Source organism: Equus asinus, chromosome 22 (genome assembly GCF_041296235.1).
Source record: "Equus asinus isolate D_3611 breed Donkey chromosome 22, EquAss-T2T_v2, whole genome shotgun sequence".
In the NCBI taxonomy this organism is placed as follows: domain Eukaryota; kingdom Metazoa; phylum Chordata; class Mammalia; order Perissodactyla; family Equidae; genus Equus; species Equus asinus.
This window is the reverse complement of record NC_091811.1, coordinates 24,793,620-24,809,660: the sequence shown is the minus strand read 5'-3', so window position 1 is coordinate 24,809,660 and position 16,041 is coordinate 24,793,620. Positions and strand designations below refer to the sequence as shown.

General features: G+C 41.9%; 1 protein-coding gene across 1 annotated transcript; it reads right to left on the bottom strand.

The window, feature by feature from the left end:
- Window positions 1-547: 547 nt before the first annotated feature.
- DDX47 (DEAD-box helicase 47) lies at window positions 548-15,373 on the bottom strand. Its single transcript, XM_014834241.3, has 12 exons — window positions 15,220-15,373; window positions 14,481-14,574; window positions 8,276-8,464; window positions 7,954-8,025; window positions 7,609-7,727; window positions 6,480-6,551; window positions 6,235-6,351; window positions 5,543-5,689; window positions 4,849-4,986; window positions 3,195-3,265; window positions 2,506-2,635; window positions 548-1,114 (listed from the first exon to the last, which is right to left on the bottom strand). Exons 1-12 carry the CDS (start codon window positions 15,304-15,306, stop codon window positions 983-985), a joined length of 1,368 nt encoding a protein of 455 aa, XP_014689727.1. The 5' UTR covers window positions 15,307-15,373; the 3' UTR covers window positions 548-982.
- Between the last annotated feature and the right edge of the window lie 668 nt (window positions 15,374-16,041).

The window sequence follows — 16,041 nt, the reverse complement described above, 5'->3', positions numbered from 1 at the left end:
ACCCAGTCCCCACAGTGCCAACGTCTACTTCCTCCCCAGGGCTGATGACCCAGCTTTACATCTGTGGAATTAAATCACCCAACAGATGAGGACAAAACAAAGTAAATAGTGGGCAATGAGCACCAATGACAAGTGGATGAAATTGGGTCTCTTGGAATTACCCTCTATTTCTGATGCTTCCTGATTTTACTCTGGTCACCTACGGACAAGAATCTGCATAAGAAACCAGTCTTCCTAACCAACTGCTTAATCCAAGCCAGGGAAGTGAACTTATTTCAGAATCTAAGAGACTTTGCAGTCTGACTTATGCACTTTACTCCATCCTCAAGAAAAACAGAACCTCCTTTTAAGCAGATCTCCCTTTCAAAGCCATCTATCATCTTGTTCCTCTGTTGATTTTTTAAAGTCATAAATAATGTTTACCTTAAATTAAGGACAACCAATGAATTTGCCATGTAACTGCCACTGTTAGTTTCTTACCTATTAGCAAGATCTTACTTAAATCTACAAAATCCTTTAAGCTATAAAGGTCATCAAGGAGTTTGAATCTTTTAAAAATAATATTTGAATTTATTATTTCATATTTGGTCTAATGAAGCACAAGTTGAGATTGCTTAAGTGTCACCGTTTTAAAGATGTAGCAGCTTCTTCCCAATTACAGGTCAAGTGCTTCATCAACCTAGTCCTTGACTTGCAGCTGAAAAAAGCAAATGGTCGGTGCGAAGTGATGGAAGAGCACATCCCACCCATGTCATGAGCAACAACCAAAGCTGGAGAACAACAACAGTCTTGACATCAGCACTATAACAAATATTCTGCAGTAATGATACTCTACCACATAAAAAGGGGGAATGAGTGCTAAATTAGCTGAGCGGATTCTGATAGATTTCGGTCTGAGGAACTCTGTTGGACGAGGTTTCATTCTCTTCTTCAATCCCCTTTCACAGAACAGAAAGCAGAAATCAAGTCTTTATAAAAGAGATTAACGGCCTTTCCGTTTCTTCATCTTTCCTCCAGCCACCTTGTTCCTGACACCAAGAGCACCCTCTGTGTCATCATTGTCCCCAACATCCTCCCGTGTGCGTTTCTTCTTTTCTCCATGCTCCCTTAGCTCCTGCAAGAAAACAGAAAGTATGAGATTGAAAATGAATTACTGTCACTAAGGGTAACACATCCTGGTCTCCTCCCCTTAAAATCAAACACTAACCCCCTAACACCTCACATTAGCAAAAGAATAAGACCAAAATCCCAATATAAGAAAACGTTAACCTTACTAATAACCAAAGGCATGAAAATTAAAACAATAAGCTATTATTTTCACATGGCAGACTAGCAAAGATTTAAGAGAATGGTAATATCTAGTATTGGTCAAGGGGTGGAGACATTCACATATTCACATATACTGGCACCGTTAGTATAAACTGATAGAGCTTTTCTACAGGGAAAATTTGGCATTCTTTATGAATTCAGATTTTAACTGTGTATACTCCTCAGCCTAACAATTAATTGTACTTTTAGGAATTTATTCTAAGGAAACAAGACAAGTATGCAAAGCTGTACATACTAGGATGTTCAACACAGTACCAGTTAAAATACAAAAAATAGGTAAAAGCATAAACACATCAGTGTAAACCATATTATATATTCATTACAGAATTCCTTGTAGTCATTAAGAAGTGATCACATGGATCAATATTTGTTGAACTAGAAAAACGTTAATGATATACAATTAGATCAAGTCTAACTATGGCTAAAGAAAGAAAAATAGCAAAATGTTATCAATGGTTCTCTGTCGGGGGTGGCTTCTATGTTTCATTTACTATTTTAACCCTTTCTACATTCCCAGAATTTTTTTCCCCAACACGTTACACTGTTATAAACAAAAATACCAAACAAAGAATTCCATGTGGGCAGAAACACAAAAACAAGCGCACACCTCAGCTACTCAGAAAGTGGCCCGTGGGCAGTTTCTTTGTCCCTCAGACCAGAACTCCAGGGAGCAGACAGCACTTGCAAGGAGTCTCCTTTGGGATCTTTTTATCTCCACTACTAGTGCTACTGCTACTCTTAATAACCATGCAGTTTACATCAGCTTATTTGGTGCTCACAAAACCCTGTAAGATAATCAAGATTAAGCACTATTTCCAATTTACAGGCGAGGAAGTGACTGAGAGGGAGACACACGGTCCAAGCTCACGGTTCACAGCTGGGTCTTCTCATCTCAAGTCCAAAGGCTTTCCTGCCACATGTGAAACATGAACAGTGGCTGAGAATGTGGTCACTGTGGTCAGACTGAGTCCAAACCCTGATTCAACCATTTAGTTGCATGATCTGAAGCAAATTACCCACCATCTCTATGCTTTAGTATGCTCCTCTTAAATCTGGAATAAAATAATTCCCAGTTCCTGCAGTTTATTATGAGGATTAACACAATGAAGTGCCTAGCAAATGTTAACACAGTTAATATCATCTGCATAGCAGCTGGTGAGAAAATAAGTAGCATACCATCCGGGCAAATCTTTGGGCTTCAGTCACACGTTCTGTCAGCATCATAACCTCGTCATCCTGTGTTGGAAAGACAGGCAGTTTCTTCCCAATTAAGTGTTCTATGCGCTGGAAGAGTTCCACATCATATCTGAGGAAGGAAAATTGGCATGGTTTTGGTTGGCTGACAGTGCAAATGTCTGTCCATTGCAAAACCATATATGATATGACAGGACGCAATAGGAGCCACAGTTTTAAACAATATCGAATCTACTATTCCTTTTCACAATACTGATTGAATGCAATTTCTGTGCACAGCCCATTAGATAATCACCCAACATATTCTTTACTCCTAAAAAAGCCTTGGGTATTTGTTCCTTTAAAAACAATACCAGAAACAGTTATTCTAATACTTTGAGTGGAAAGGTCACTGCTCTCTGGCTCTAGCAGCTGAAAGAAATAGCAGGGGTTTTTTTGTGTGCTTCTATACGCCAAATACCATACTAGATCTTTTACATACACGTATCTCCAATCTTTATTAAAACCCTGCTAGATGGGCATTATTATTTTCATTTTACAAATGATGAAAATGGGATGAGGGAGGTTAAGTGACTATTACAGTGGATGGTAAAGTCAGATTCCAAGTCAGTCTGCTCCCGAGTTCTGCTCTTTTCTCTACATTGCTCTGCCCCTGAAGTCGATTTACTTACTGTGTGACAAAAGTAATAGCCTTTCCAGAGCGTCCAGCTCGAGCTGTTCGACCTACTCGATGGATGTAATCCTGAAACAAAGAGTAAATAAATTAGAGTTCTATGGCATAAATAAAAAACTACGTACGTGAAGGCGTACTGCAGTGAAAGAAAACAGATTCACGCTGGAACAGCGAAAATAGACTAGGCAATTTATTGAGATAAAGCTACAGCTTTTTTATCCCTCTGTTAGCACAAAATTTACCCAATGTTTTTGTTCGTTTCTTTTAATAACAAAACAAATCTAAAAGCATATCTACATGTTTAGAGACAACATAGTGTAAAAGAAACAGCACTGGATCCAGAGGCAGACCTGGCTCACAGCTCTGGTTTTACCACCTACCAGCTACACAACTGTCCGCAAGTCACACAACCTCTCTGAACCTTGGTTTCTAGCTATACAACAGGGATAGAAATGCATGCCCAAACTCACAGGGTTATGGTGAAAATCAAATGAGACAGCACCTTTTCTACAGAAGTTAAATACAAAGCCAAGAGATACCAGTCGTTCTCAACCAGGGGCAATTTTGTCCGCCCCAGGGAGACATTTGGAAATGTCTGGAAACATATCTGGTTGTCACAAGGTCACCTGTGGGTAGAGGCCGGAAATGCTGCTAAGCATCCTACAATGCAAAGGACAACCCCCACAACAAAGAATTTGCTGGCCCAAAATGTTAATAGTGCCAAGGCTGAGAAACCCTGAGATATACTAAGAACCAAAAGCTGTTACTTCTAAAGAACTGAGACTGACAAAGATCAGCATATGTATACCTGTCCTTGGCTACCTTCATTTACATTTATTAATTCATATCCACAGGCATGTGCAAGATAATGAGGATGAAGAAATCAAGAGCTTTCCCAGTTTTTGATACTGAAGTAATCAAAGAATAAAAAAATGATGTTAAAAGGAAAAACTTCCACTAAAATCAAAATGGAGGAAGATTGGGACAGATGTTAGCTCAGGGACAATCTTCCTCAAGCAAAAAGAGGAAGATTGGCACAAATGTTAGCTCAGGGCCAATCTTTCTTACCAAAAAAAAGAAAGAAAGAAAGAAACTTTGGACACAGAGGAATATTATTTAGCCATAAAGCCAAAAGAACTAAATCTTGCCATTTATGACAACATGGATGGACCTTGAGGGCATTATGTTAAGTGAAATAAGTTAAACAGAGAAAGACAAATACCATATGATCCTACTTATATGTGGAACCAAAAAACACTCAGCTCATAGATACAGAGAACAGACAGGGATGGGGCGGGGTGGGGTAAAACAGGTGAAGGGGAGCAAAAGGTACAAATTTCCAGTAATAAAATACATGGAGATGTAATGCATAGCATGGTGACTATAGTTAATACTGTATTGCATATTTGAGAGTTGCTAATAGAACAGATCTTAAAAGTTCTCATCACAAGAAAAAAAAATTTCTAACTATGTATGGTGACAGGCGTTAACTTGACTTATTGTGGTAATCATTTCACAAGTATATACAAATACCGAATCATTACACTGTACACCTGAAACTAATATAATGTTATATGTCAATTATATATCTCAATAAAAGAAAAAAAAAATATTCTTTGGGACTAGAAAGTCAGGTCAGCAGTAGGACTCACCTTGGAATGAGTAGGAATGTCAAAGTTAACAACTACATCCACGTGAGGTATATCCAAACCTCGGCTTGCAACATCAGTTGCCAGAAGAATGGAACGAGCCTTTGCCTTAAACTTATTGAGGGATCCTAGGCGCTTGCTCTATGATGAGGAAAAAAAGAGATGAAAATAATTTTAATCATGGAAAACTAATGAATCACAGAATCCAAGACACACAAACTAGACAAACTAAATATAAGAACCAAGAGAGAGAAATTTTTAAAAGGACGGTTTCCCCTAAGTTCAGACTGGGCTCTACAGGTCAAAAGGAAACAGGGAAGCAACAAGAAAATATTTAAAACTAAGGCTAGAAAATACTAAGATGAAATGAGCATTGTTTAATATGATAAAAAGATAATTGAGAAATAATTTATTAAAAGTCCTTAGAGACCAGAGACCCACTATTACCCTAGGGCTGAACGAATCAACTCGACAGCTTCCACACCAGACAACTACCTAGGGAATATTCTAACTTGAGCCTCTTGCCACCCCGAAAGGAGGAAATAAGGATCCAGAGCAACACTGTCAAGCCCATAACACTGGAACAATTATGAGAAAATGCATTAATGTCATGTTGTTAATTGCACACATCTACTACTATAAGGTTTCTCTTTCTCATGCCACCAGTTCACCACTAATGATACTGAAAAATCCTTACCTGACTCATCTGTCCATGGAGGGGGATGGCAGTGAATCCAAGATTTCGGAGTAGCAAAGCGGTTCTCTGGGTATTGTTACAGGTGCTGCAGAATATCATAAAGGAGTTTCCAGCCAATTCATTTAGAATATAAACCAGGTAGGTATCCTAAGTCAGAAACCCAAAACAACATATGTAACTGAACCAGGAAGGAAAGGTTGGAGTCCTGGACGTGTAAATTAGGTAAAAGACTAAGCCTATGGCTGCTTCTCACTCACTCAGGCCCGCAGCTGCCAGCTTTGCACTCCTTAATCAGTACTGTCATCTCTGTGAACCAAGAATTTCACACAAAGCCTGAAGCCAAGCACAGGGAGATCTGTACTCAGCAACAAGGAAAAGTCCTTACATTAAAGCGCAAAACTAGGATCCCTGCCTACAAAAAAGCCACATAATAAGCAGACAAAGGAAAAACTACCTCAAGGATGGGGTTGGGAAGGAATGACATCATGACTTCATGATTGTGGTTTAGTGTACTGTGAATTCCCAGAATGTTTGACTTTATCAGTGATAAATATAAGCACAGCGTGCACTCTAAAACAAACAGGACTCCAACCTGTAGCACAGCTCTTAGCTAATCAAAAGTTGACACATTTTCAGATGTTTTGGTGAGAAAGGAGAGGGAGAGGCAGGAATGATCAAAGTAAACACTTTACCTTGAACTTAGAGGGAATAAAAAGATAATATTGCTGTAATTTCTCAACCGTCTGGTATTTAGAGGAAACGGCACATTTCACAGGATTCTTTAGTGCTGCTCGCTGAAGTTTTTGCACCTGAAGAAAGAAAACCTGGAATAGTACACTGATTCTTAAAGGCTCTATTTTTATTATTGCTATTGTTATTACTGACTTTATATATCAATTCTTATAAAGAAGAAAACAGAAGTCCTAGAAAATTTCACCTTCTTGGTCATGGTAGCAGAGAAGAGAAATGTTTTCCGATCTCGGGGAATCACTTTGAGGATCTTGTCAACCTAAGGCACAAAGAGGAAAGGGTACCATATAACATTTAGCCTGGACACCTGCAAATGCTCCTTGTGAAGGAGACAGAAAATAACAAACCAAATGCACTGATGTGGATCAGGGCTGCCCCAGGGAGAGAAGCCCAAGGCGTCCTGGCCTACACGCCAATGTCTATGACCCGATTCATACCTAAAGTTATACAACCAGACAATAACTAGACCCCACCTGCACTGATACCATTTTAATGACTTTTTACATCATCTTTCCTTTGTCTAGTAAAAATGAGTCACGTACCCATGGCTTATAAGTTTAGCCCTAACCCTCAACACACTGCAGCCCTTCACCGCCCATGGGTCCTGTCCCCACGCCTGCAGCCCTTCACTGCCTATGGGTCGTGTCCCTATGCCTGCAGCCCTTCACCGCCCATGGGTCCTGTCTCCACGCCTGCAGCTCCTCAGTGCCCATGGGTCCTGTCTCCATGCTATTCTCTGAATAAAGGAGCACTACTACCAGACCTTGACAGTCCAAGAAATCTTTCCTCTGACTCCTCGGCTCACGGAGCCCACATCATGCATCGCTGTGGGGCTTTGGGGACTCAAAAATTCAATTCGATTTAGCTAAAATTTATTGAATATTTATTATTTGATACCATACCAGATGCTATCAAAAAAATGATGCTACTCAGAGAAAAAAACAGTTTAAATTAGTAGAGCACAGTTAATCTAAGAAAAAGTCAAGAATAAGTATTAATCAACTAAATAAGCTATGATGAATGGGTCATCAATGAAAATACAGATATTTCAAGGTGTTTGGAAGAGGTCTAAATCAAAGGGAACAGAAAAGAAAATCTGGTTTTGATATTTGTCATCTCTGAAATCAGAGTCAAGACTATATTTTACAGAGGATGCTGAGGCACTGACAACGTGAAGAGCACCAAAAAGGCAGCAGAGCTGCTTAAATTAACTGATAATGATACAGTGCTCCATATAAAGCAGCTGTGCAATGAACCAAATTTTGAAACAGGACACTTGATATGCTCTAAGAGGAGGAAAGAAATCGAGAGCTCACCTCTGTCTCAAAATCCATATTCAATATTCGGTCTGCTTCATCCATGACCAAGTATTTGAGAGCTCTTAAGTTGAAACCTTTTGTATTTTCCAAGTGGTCAATCAGTCGACCAGGAGTCGCTACCAAGAAAGGTTGAGGAGAAGGCAATGTTCAACACCAGGGACAGCAAGAAGGAAAGTCACCAACTCTCCGCCCCTCAAGCCAGAATTTCAGAAATTAAAAAATTAACAGGGTTACAAAAATCCGTTCTTCCAAGTCTTTCCACACAAATAAGTTACACCCAACATCAGTAGACATTCTCCAATTCATCATCGTCAGTGTCTTTTAGCTTTGTCAGTTACTCACCTATTACTATATGTGGTTTCTTTGCCAGGGCCAGAGATTGGGACATTGAATCAATTCCACCTACAATCACGGCTACAGACATAAAAAGAATATAGAAAGGAGATCCTTAATTTTTTCCATAGTTCACTGAACATCTTTTAAAGCCAATGCTAGATTTCTACTTAAATTTTTCTTCCCTTACAATTACAATTTCCTCAAAGCTAAAATACCAAATCAGCTCTTTAGGTCAGTGAACTTACTCACTATTTCCTTCCGTTCTCCTTTCACAGGCATTCTCAACCTGTGAAGAAACTCTAAGATTCCTCTCCTCTCAGACACTTACCACTCTGCACTCCAATAGAAGACCCCAGGGCTTCAAATTGCTCCGAGATCTGAAAGGCCAACTCCCGAGTCGGGGTGAGAACTAAGGCGAACAATCGCTGGGGCGTCTCCAGCAGTGCATTCAGAATGGGCAAAGCGAAGGCCCCTGTTTTCCCAGAGCCGGTTTCTGCCAGCCCGATGATATCACGACCTAGAAGAGAAAGAAAACATCTCACAGCACAGAAATGCTCTCTGATTATTTCCACATTTTCTGCAATGACACAATGTTGGGCACAAAGTAGATAATGAATAAATCTTTGATGAACTGGGGGGAGAGGAAGGTTGAGAAGACAGAAGACAAGGTCTCTGTCCTAGACAAGCTCAAAATCCAGGGGTGAGATACACAAATACATTATAATGTGAGAAGGGCTTTAACACAGGCCCCTACAAAATACAGTGAGAACACAAAGGAAGGAGGAACTCACTGCCCAGAGGAGTCAGGAAGGGTTAACAGGTGAGGGGTAAATTCAATCTGGAAGTAAGAAAGAAAGAAAGGAAGGATATTCCTGTATGAAGAAAGAGGATGAGGCGGGAAAGAACACAGCATAAGCAGGGAGAGTGAGAAGTACAGTGTGGCAGGAACGGACGCCTTAAGGAGCAAAGGGAGAAGGAGGAGACTAGAAAGGAGACTCGTAAGCCGTGCTAAGGATTTTGATGTCTTCCTATAAGAGACAGGAACTGAAGGATTTTAAGAAGGGAAGATCATGACCAATGTCACTCTTTAGGAAGATAAACGCTGGGCCTGATGGCACAAAGAAGAGCCGAAGAGCTTAGCAGTACTGCCCTTTACACTGCTCCTCTTGAGGGGAGAACGCCCTAAGTAATTCCTTAACAATAGGCCCCACGGTTTGTTATCACCAACCAAGCCATAACTAACAAGATGTGGAAATTAACGCCCAAGCCAAGACCACCGTCTCCAGGCTGGCTGCAGCCCACAAGGCAGCTGTGCACCAGAACAGCAGCCAGTGGGAATGCTTCCTGTTGAGGAAGGACCCCACAGTTGATGCTCACATTGTTCCTTGATTGTATAACCGCTGAGGTTTCCTCACCTAGAGACTAAGCCTACAACAAACCCCTTTTCCCGCAGGTAACCTGAACATGACTCTTTTCCTCACGATCTAAAATGACCTAAACGACCAGAAGAAGGAACATGTAAGAAAATGAGAGCTCAATCAGGATACCAGAGGAGTTATGATGGTGGCCCGAACTAAGGCAAGGCAGTGAGGATAGGAACGAGGGAGGTTTAGAAAGTAAAGAAAGAAAATGTGGTTGACACACAGGTTTCCACCCTGGGAAACTCAAAGGCCATAAATTGAGATAGGGGCTACAGAAAAATTAGTTCTGGTCAGGAAAATAATGACTCTGGTTTGGACACGGGGAACCTCAAGGTTCCCACAGTAAGCTCAGAGAAATATCTAAATGCCAGCTGGACACACTTGTTTGGAGTATAGCAGAAAAGTGTGGGCTACAAATACAGACAGGAGAGGCATGAGCATCCCACTAGTGGTGCTGCCCAGGGGCAGACACGCAGAGTAATCTAGTAAGGTTTTCCATCTACATGCCTAGGGCCCACACCTAGAAATTCTGCTTCAGCAGGTCTAGGCTGGAGCCCAGAAATCTCCATTGTTTCAAAAGTTCCACAGGTGAATCAGATGAGCACTGGCTGAGACTCATTCATGCAGATAGTGTTAAAACTTCAGGATTGGATGAGAAATCTTAGTAGTGTTTCAGAGTGAGAAAAAACAGGATGAAGATAGAATTAACACTGCAAGGGAAAGGGAAAGGAGCCAGAAGAAACTGAGAAAGGACAGCTGGAAAATCAGGAGAAGACAATACTGACTTGAAATTAAGAAGGAAGAGAGCTTCAAGAAAGCAGAACAGTCGATATCAAGTAGAATAGACTTTTCTTTCTCTCTCTCTCTGTTTTTTTTTTTTTTTTTGGTGAGGAAGATTGGCCCTGAGCGTTCTAACATTTGTTGCGAATCTTCCTCTTTTTGCTTGAGGAAGATTGTCACTGAGTTAACATCTATGCCAAACTTCCTCTATTTTGTATGTGGGACACCACCACAGCATGGTTGATGAGTGGTGCATAGGTCCACGCCCAGGATCCAAACCCGTGAACCCTGGGCCACCAAAGTAGAGCACGCAAACTTAACCACTACGCCACCAGGCTGGCCCTAGAATGAGCTTTTCAATATCAATCACTTACATGTTAATCACTTAAACTAGGATCTGCCATGCCAGATCAAACATTATATTCTACTGAATTTTACCCTTTAACCTTCTACCTACTAATTTCAGTGTCTTCCATACAAAAGTATATACATAGACGTGAATTATAAGTCAGACCACACAATGGACTAATTTTGTAAAACATTACAGAAACAAATGACAACCTGGAGATAAAATTTCTCAGTGATCTACTAACTTTAATGTCCCCCTTGTTGGGTTATAGGGTAGATGACAAGGAATTCCAACAGCATCCACCTGCTTCTGGGCCAAGGACTTCCAAAGCTTTATTCCTCAACTCTCTGGGGATTCTGCCCTCCCTGCCTGTGTACCACGACATGGCTTCAAGAACAGAAAAAAACCACTGGGACCTGTCCTCTTTTTTTGTCATAGGAAATCTTAAAGTTTTGGAAGAAAGGAGTATATAGGAAAGATTTAGGGACGTAAAGGAGCTTAAGTCACTCAATCCAGGTGGCTGTGACCAACACCCAGTGCCAGCAACGGAGGGTTGCATTGCTTTCAGTTTTTTTATGATCCCCTCAGAGCAAAACTCAGTTTGTGAAACTGATGGATTTTTCTCTATCATCTCCTTTCTTCCTCTCACAACCCCTGAGCCTTTTCAGTGGTAGTAACTGTGTAGAATACACTAGAACACATAAAACTCCACGAGAGCAGAATAAATTCACATTCACCTGCCACACTGCCAGCACCTAACATAAGTGCTTTGTTATATGGCAGCCATTCAAAAAACTGTGAAATTCCTAGAGGATTCTGAGTGATCTCTGAAACAGAAATAAACTCAATACATGAAACAGAGAAGGAAAGCATCCTTAAAAACCATCAAAAGATTCTGATCTCTCCACAGTAACACTCTGTGATATAGGGCCAAGAAAACAGGCTTTTCAGCTGGAAGATTTTATACTCAAATTCTAGCTCCAGAAATAATTAGTTATGTGACTCTAGCCATGGTACTTAACTCTCTGAGCCTCAATCTCACCAAGAAAATCATCATTCCTACCTTTCAGGATGGTTATAAGGTTTAAGAATAATGGATGTACCCAGGGCTCAGGAATTTTTTACAAACTGACACCATCATTAGTACTCGAACTAAAATCTAAGTTAATTTAATAGAAGGGGAAAGAAAAATTTTGTTAGAATATTTAAATCATTTGCTTAGGACCAGAAGCTTTAGATCCAATGAAGCCTTTGTCAATTGCTCATTAGAGTGAGACAAGCTCAAGAAGAAGAACAAAGACATTTCCCATGGTGATTAAGTCAATCACGTCACTCAGTGGCTTTGTTCATCGACTGCTCTTTTCTCTGCATTAAATGCAAACCTTTGACCGAAAACATTATGAATAGTTTTAGAATTATGACTGCCACCTCATTTTGATTCCTTCTTGCCACCTGTGCGGAAGGTAAGCAAGAAAAAGCCAGAAGGCACCCACCCTTCTTTGCACTCTTTGGAAGCACCTCTGGTACTGCGGACTGCTGAGACTTCCTCCGCACTAAGAGCCTTAGACGGTCCTCATCCCGGGAGCTTCTCTAAACAAGCTGATAGCGTTTACCATCCCCTCCTTCAAACACTCTCCCCTACCTCACTTGTGTGAAACTGTATCTCACGATTTTCAATCCCCTCCTGAGCCTCCATTTCTCCTCTCTCATTCCTGACCTCATCTGGCAACCTCGCCCCATTTCACAGTTTCAGCTAAACTCCTTTGGATTTCAAGTCTCTATCCGGTTCTGGCCTCTGAATCCAGCTCTAACCCCTATATTCCAAGTGAACAGTAGTCAACTCTCTCTCTTTGATACCGGAAATCAATTACTTCCAACTGAACTCATCTTTCCTGAAATTATTTTTCCTCCTGTGTTCCCTTCTTACATCAGTGGTACACGAATAATATGTCCTAAACACATAGACTAGAAACTGCAATAATCTTAGCTCTCCCCACCCCTTGCCTTCCACTGAACAAACTGGTTGTAAAGTTACGATTCTTTTTCTATCATTCTCTCTTTTTCATTCTCACTACCGCTACCCTACCCATTACTTATTGCCAAAATTATTGCAATGACCTCCTAATTGGTCTCCAGCCTCCAGTCTCTTGTCTCTAAACTATCTTACACAGCTATGAGATTAATCTTCCAAGGAGACAACCCTCAGGATTTCATTCTCCTGCTAAAAAATAATCCCCAAAGGCACGCCACTGCCTGTGGAAAAAGACCAAATTCCTTTGCCTGGCATTCAAGTCCTGCATAATCTGGCCCCAATAACCTTACTAATCTTTTGTACCACTCTCTGTTGAGTACTTCCAGGTCTCCACACATGCCCACTTTTCCCAGCCTCCTTGGCTTTTTTCATGCTGTTCCTCATGCCCAGAAAGTCCTTGCCTCCTGTCAGATCTGAACGTTGAAATCCTATTCAGCCTTAAAGGTTCAGCTCGAATGTATTTCCAATCTCCCCAGCCAAGAAATAAAATTAAGCAATCTGTTCTACTCCCTCAGAGCACTCTGTAATTTTCTTATGTCCCTGTTCGCCTTGTAATAAATTTATAATTATCTCCTTACTAGACTCTAAACTTTGGGCAAGGGCAGAATCTTAACTCCCAGTGCTTTACACCTATATCAAATACTCAGGAACTATTTATTGAAGGAGCAAATGGCATTTCACAGAATAAGTCCAATTCCTTTTCCACGTGACAGCTCTTCATTCGTTAAAGCCAATTATTACATCCTACCCCCTAACTCTATCCTTCTCCAGAACAACTGCACTCAGTTCCTTTCAATATTTGTGACTACTCTTGACACTATAGCACACTCACTGCCTCTCAGTTGGTCCCTGAAAACTGTGGCCCCTAGACCTAAGCACAGTATTCTAGGAATGTTCTAACCAGTACAAAGCACTATTCTCTCTCTAGAGCTAGTTCAGGAGTTCCTAACCTGGGACTTGTGGGAGAGGACTTCATGGCACAGGATAAATTTTATGTATAGATATGTTTATACATTTTTTTCTAGGGAGAAAATCTTGGGATTCTCTCTCTCTTTTTTTGGGGGGGGGGGGAGGTGAGGAAGATTGGCCCTGAGCTAACATCTGTTGCCCGTCTTCCTCTTTTTGCTTGAGGAAAATTGTCACTGAGCTAACATTTGTGCCAATCTTCCTCTACTTTGTATGTGGGACACTGCCTCAGCATGGTTTGATGAGTGGTATGTAGGTCTATGCCGAGATCCGAACCTGCAAACCCCAGGCAGCTGAAGCAGAGCACGCGAACTTAACCACTACACCACCAGCCAGCCGTGGGGAGAAAATCTTTTTATTTTTACTTGATTCTCAAAGGGCACTCTCCTCTTAGAGTAATGTAGCTAAGATTACATCCACTTTCTCTGAGGATCTTAACGAATTTCAATTAACTAACACTTCTGGGTCTCTTTTACCACCCACCCTAATCCGGTAAAGTTGGGCTTTGGGACTCTAAGAGCAGGACTTTACCTCTGCTCCTATTAAAGTTCATCCTGCTGGTTTCAGACCCACTAGTCATCAGCCAACACTATACCCACTCTTCTGCACATCTGATGAACACGTCTCACAGTGAGAGGTCTCAACTCCTCTGGGCACTGACACACGTTCCAGGCACTCTTCCATAAATCTGCACTTACTGATTCATAATTTCTAACAAGTTTCTTGTCAGCACACTTTAATCAAGCGCTTCCTTAAAGTCAGCATCTGCTGCAGACAACGAATCCCCTTAGAGAGAAAGGAAGCTCAGTAAAAGCGGAGAAATACTTTTTCAAAAGCCAAAAAGCCACAAACTTTGTTTCCTTAGTGATCATATTTTTATTTCACTTGAAGGATGCAAGCAACAGCTCTCAAAAGTGGGAAGTATTTAAGTGAATGTAACTTCATAGTCAATCTGTAGCAGGTCACGTACTGAATTTCAACCTACCTTGTAAGGCCAAAGGAATAGCTTCGATCTGGATCTTGGTGGGCTTTGTCCATCCCAACTGGTCACAAGCTTCACACAACACATCTGTCACACCCTTAGAATTCAGAGAAACACCCTTTAGCAAACAACCACAGACACTCGCCTCCCTCCTAATTAAGTGACTGTCAGAGCCACCTGGCTGGCGACACGTGCATCCCTTACACTTTGATTCAGTCTATCCTGTCTACTCTTTACCCACGAGGACCATGAGGCTCGAGACCTAAGGAACACTTTACTCACCAGGGACAAAGCCAAGTTCTTTACACGTATTTCATTTAATCCTCACAATTCTCTGAGGCACTTATTATTGTCCCAATTTACAGATGTGGAAAGTGAGGCACAGAGAGAGAACGTGCCTCGAGGGAGCGCCTGGGTCAGAACCCAGACCTGGTTCATCGGAAGACAACGCCCAAGATATTAAAAAAAGCCGATTCGCCACATGCCCAACCTCCCAGACAGATACAAACGTTGCCACACCACGCTGGAGAAAAGGGCAAATGGGGCTCTCAGGGACCAGCGCCCCTCGACGACCCAAACTCAGAGGCCGAGGGAGCGCGTCTGGACCGAGCTTCAGAAATGCCGGGGAAGTCGAAGCCAGGCCCCGCTGCTCTGCACACCACCGGCCGGGATCTAAGGTCACCAGACGCTGCCTGTGCCTGGCGCTGGGAGTACAACGACAAGCCAGCGTCATCACTCTCACCAAGTCTTTAAATGTTTTAGTTTCCTCCTTCTCCACCGCCGGCTGAGGCACTTCAGTCGGGGAATCGTGTTCCTCGGACGCCGCCATGTCGCCAGCGGGCTCCGGAAGTGGGTCGGCGGCGCGCCGGATGCTGGGAAATGTAGTTTTAGTTCTCCCTGGCAGCGTGTTCTGGCGCCCCACTGCGGGCTTGCCGGGGTTTGCACCAGCTGGCCAGGCAGGTGGGGCTTCATGGAAGCCAGAGAGGAAAATTAGGGATGGATGTTAAACGTACGGACTTGTGGAATTGAGCTGAGTGCGGAAGAAACTGAGATGCAGGACCTCCCATCTCCCCTTAGGTCCCTTTTAAAAAGCTTCCCCCACTTCTCACATGTGTTATGTTCCTTGCTCTTCTGACCATAGAGATTTGAACATGGTGATATCACAGTACTATTTATTTATTATAATTATTATTTCATTCATTTATTCAATAATATTTGTTGAGAGCCTACCATATGCTAGAGCTATGCTGGATGCCTAGTGAAGAGGACAGCGTCCCCTGCCCCCGTGGAGAAGACAGATAATAAACAAGTGATCACAGATAATTGCAAATTGTGAAAAGTGCTATGATGTCATGAATGGAAATAAAAATGTTGGAGAGTAAGCTGCGCTGAGTGGCTTGTGGGGATAACAGAGAGAGTGAGGAAGGCCTCTCGGAGGCAGTGATATTTGAGCTGAGACCTCACTGATAAACAGAAGAAAGTCACTTCAAGAGCCCAGGTGACAATTATTTCAGACAGAGGGAACAGCAAGTACAAAGGCCCTGAAGGAGTGTAGCCAGTGAAG

Bases quoted from the DNA above. Each gene is read 5' to 3' on its own strand.
- DDX47 (XM_014834241.3), bottom strand. From the start codon at position 15,306: ATGGCGGCGTCCGAGGAACACGATTCCCCGACTGAAGTGCCTCAGCCG. The intron at 14,575-15,219 runs GTGAGAGTGATG...CTGAATTCTAAG, and splicing joins CTAAAACATTTAAAGACTTG to GGTGTGACAGATGTGTTGTG. The intron at 1,115-2,505 runs GTATGCTACTTA...GTTTTCTTGCAG, and splicing joins CCCAAAGATTTGCCCGGATG to GAGCTAAGGGAGCATGGAGA.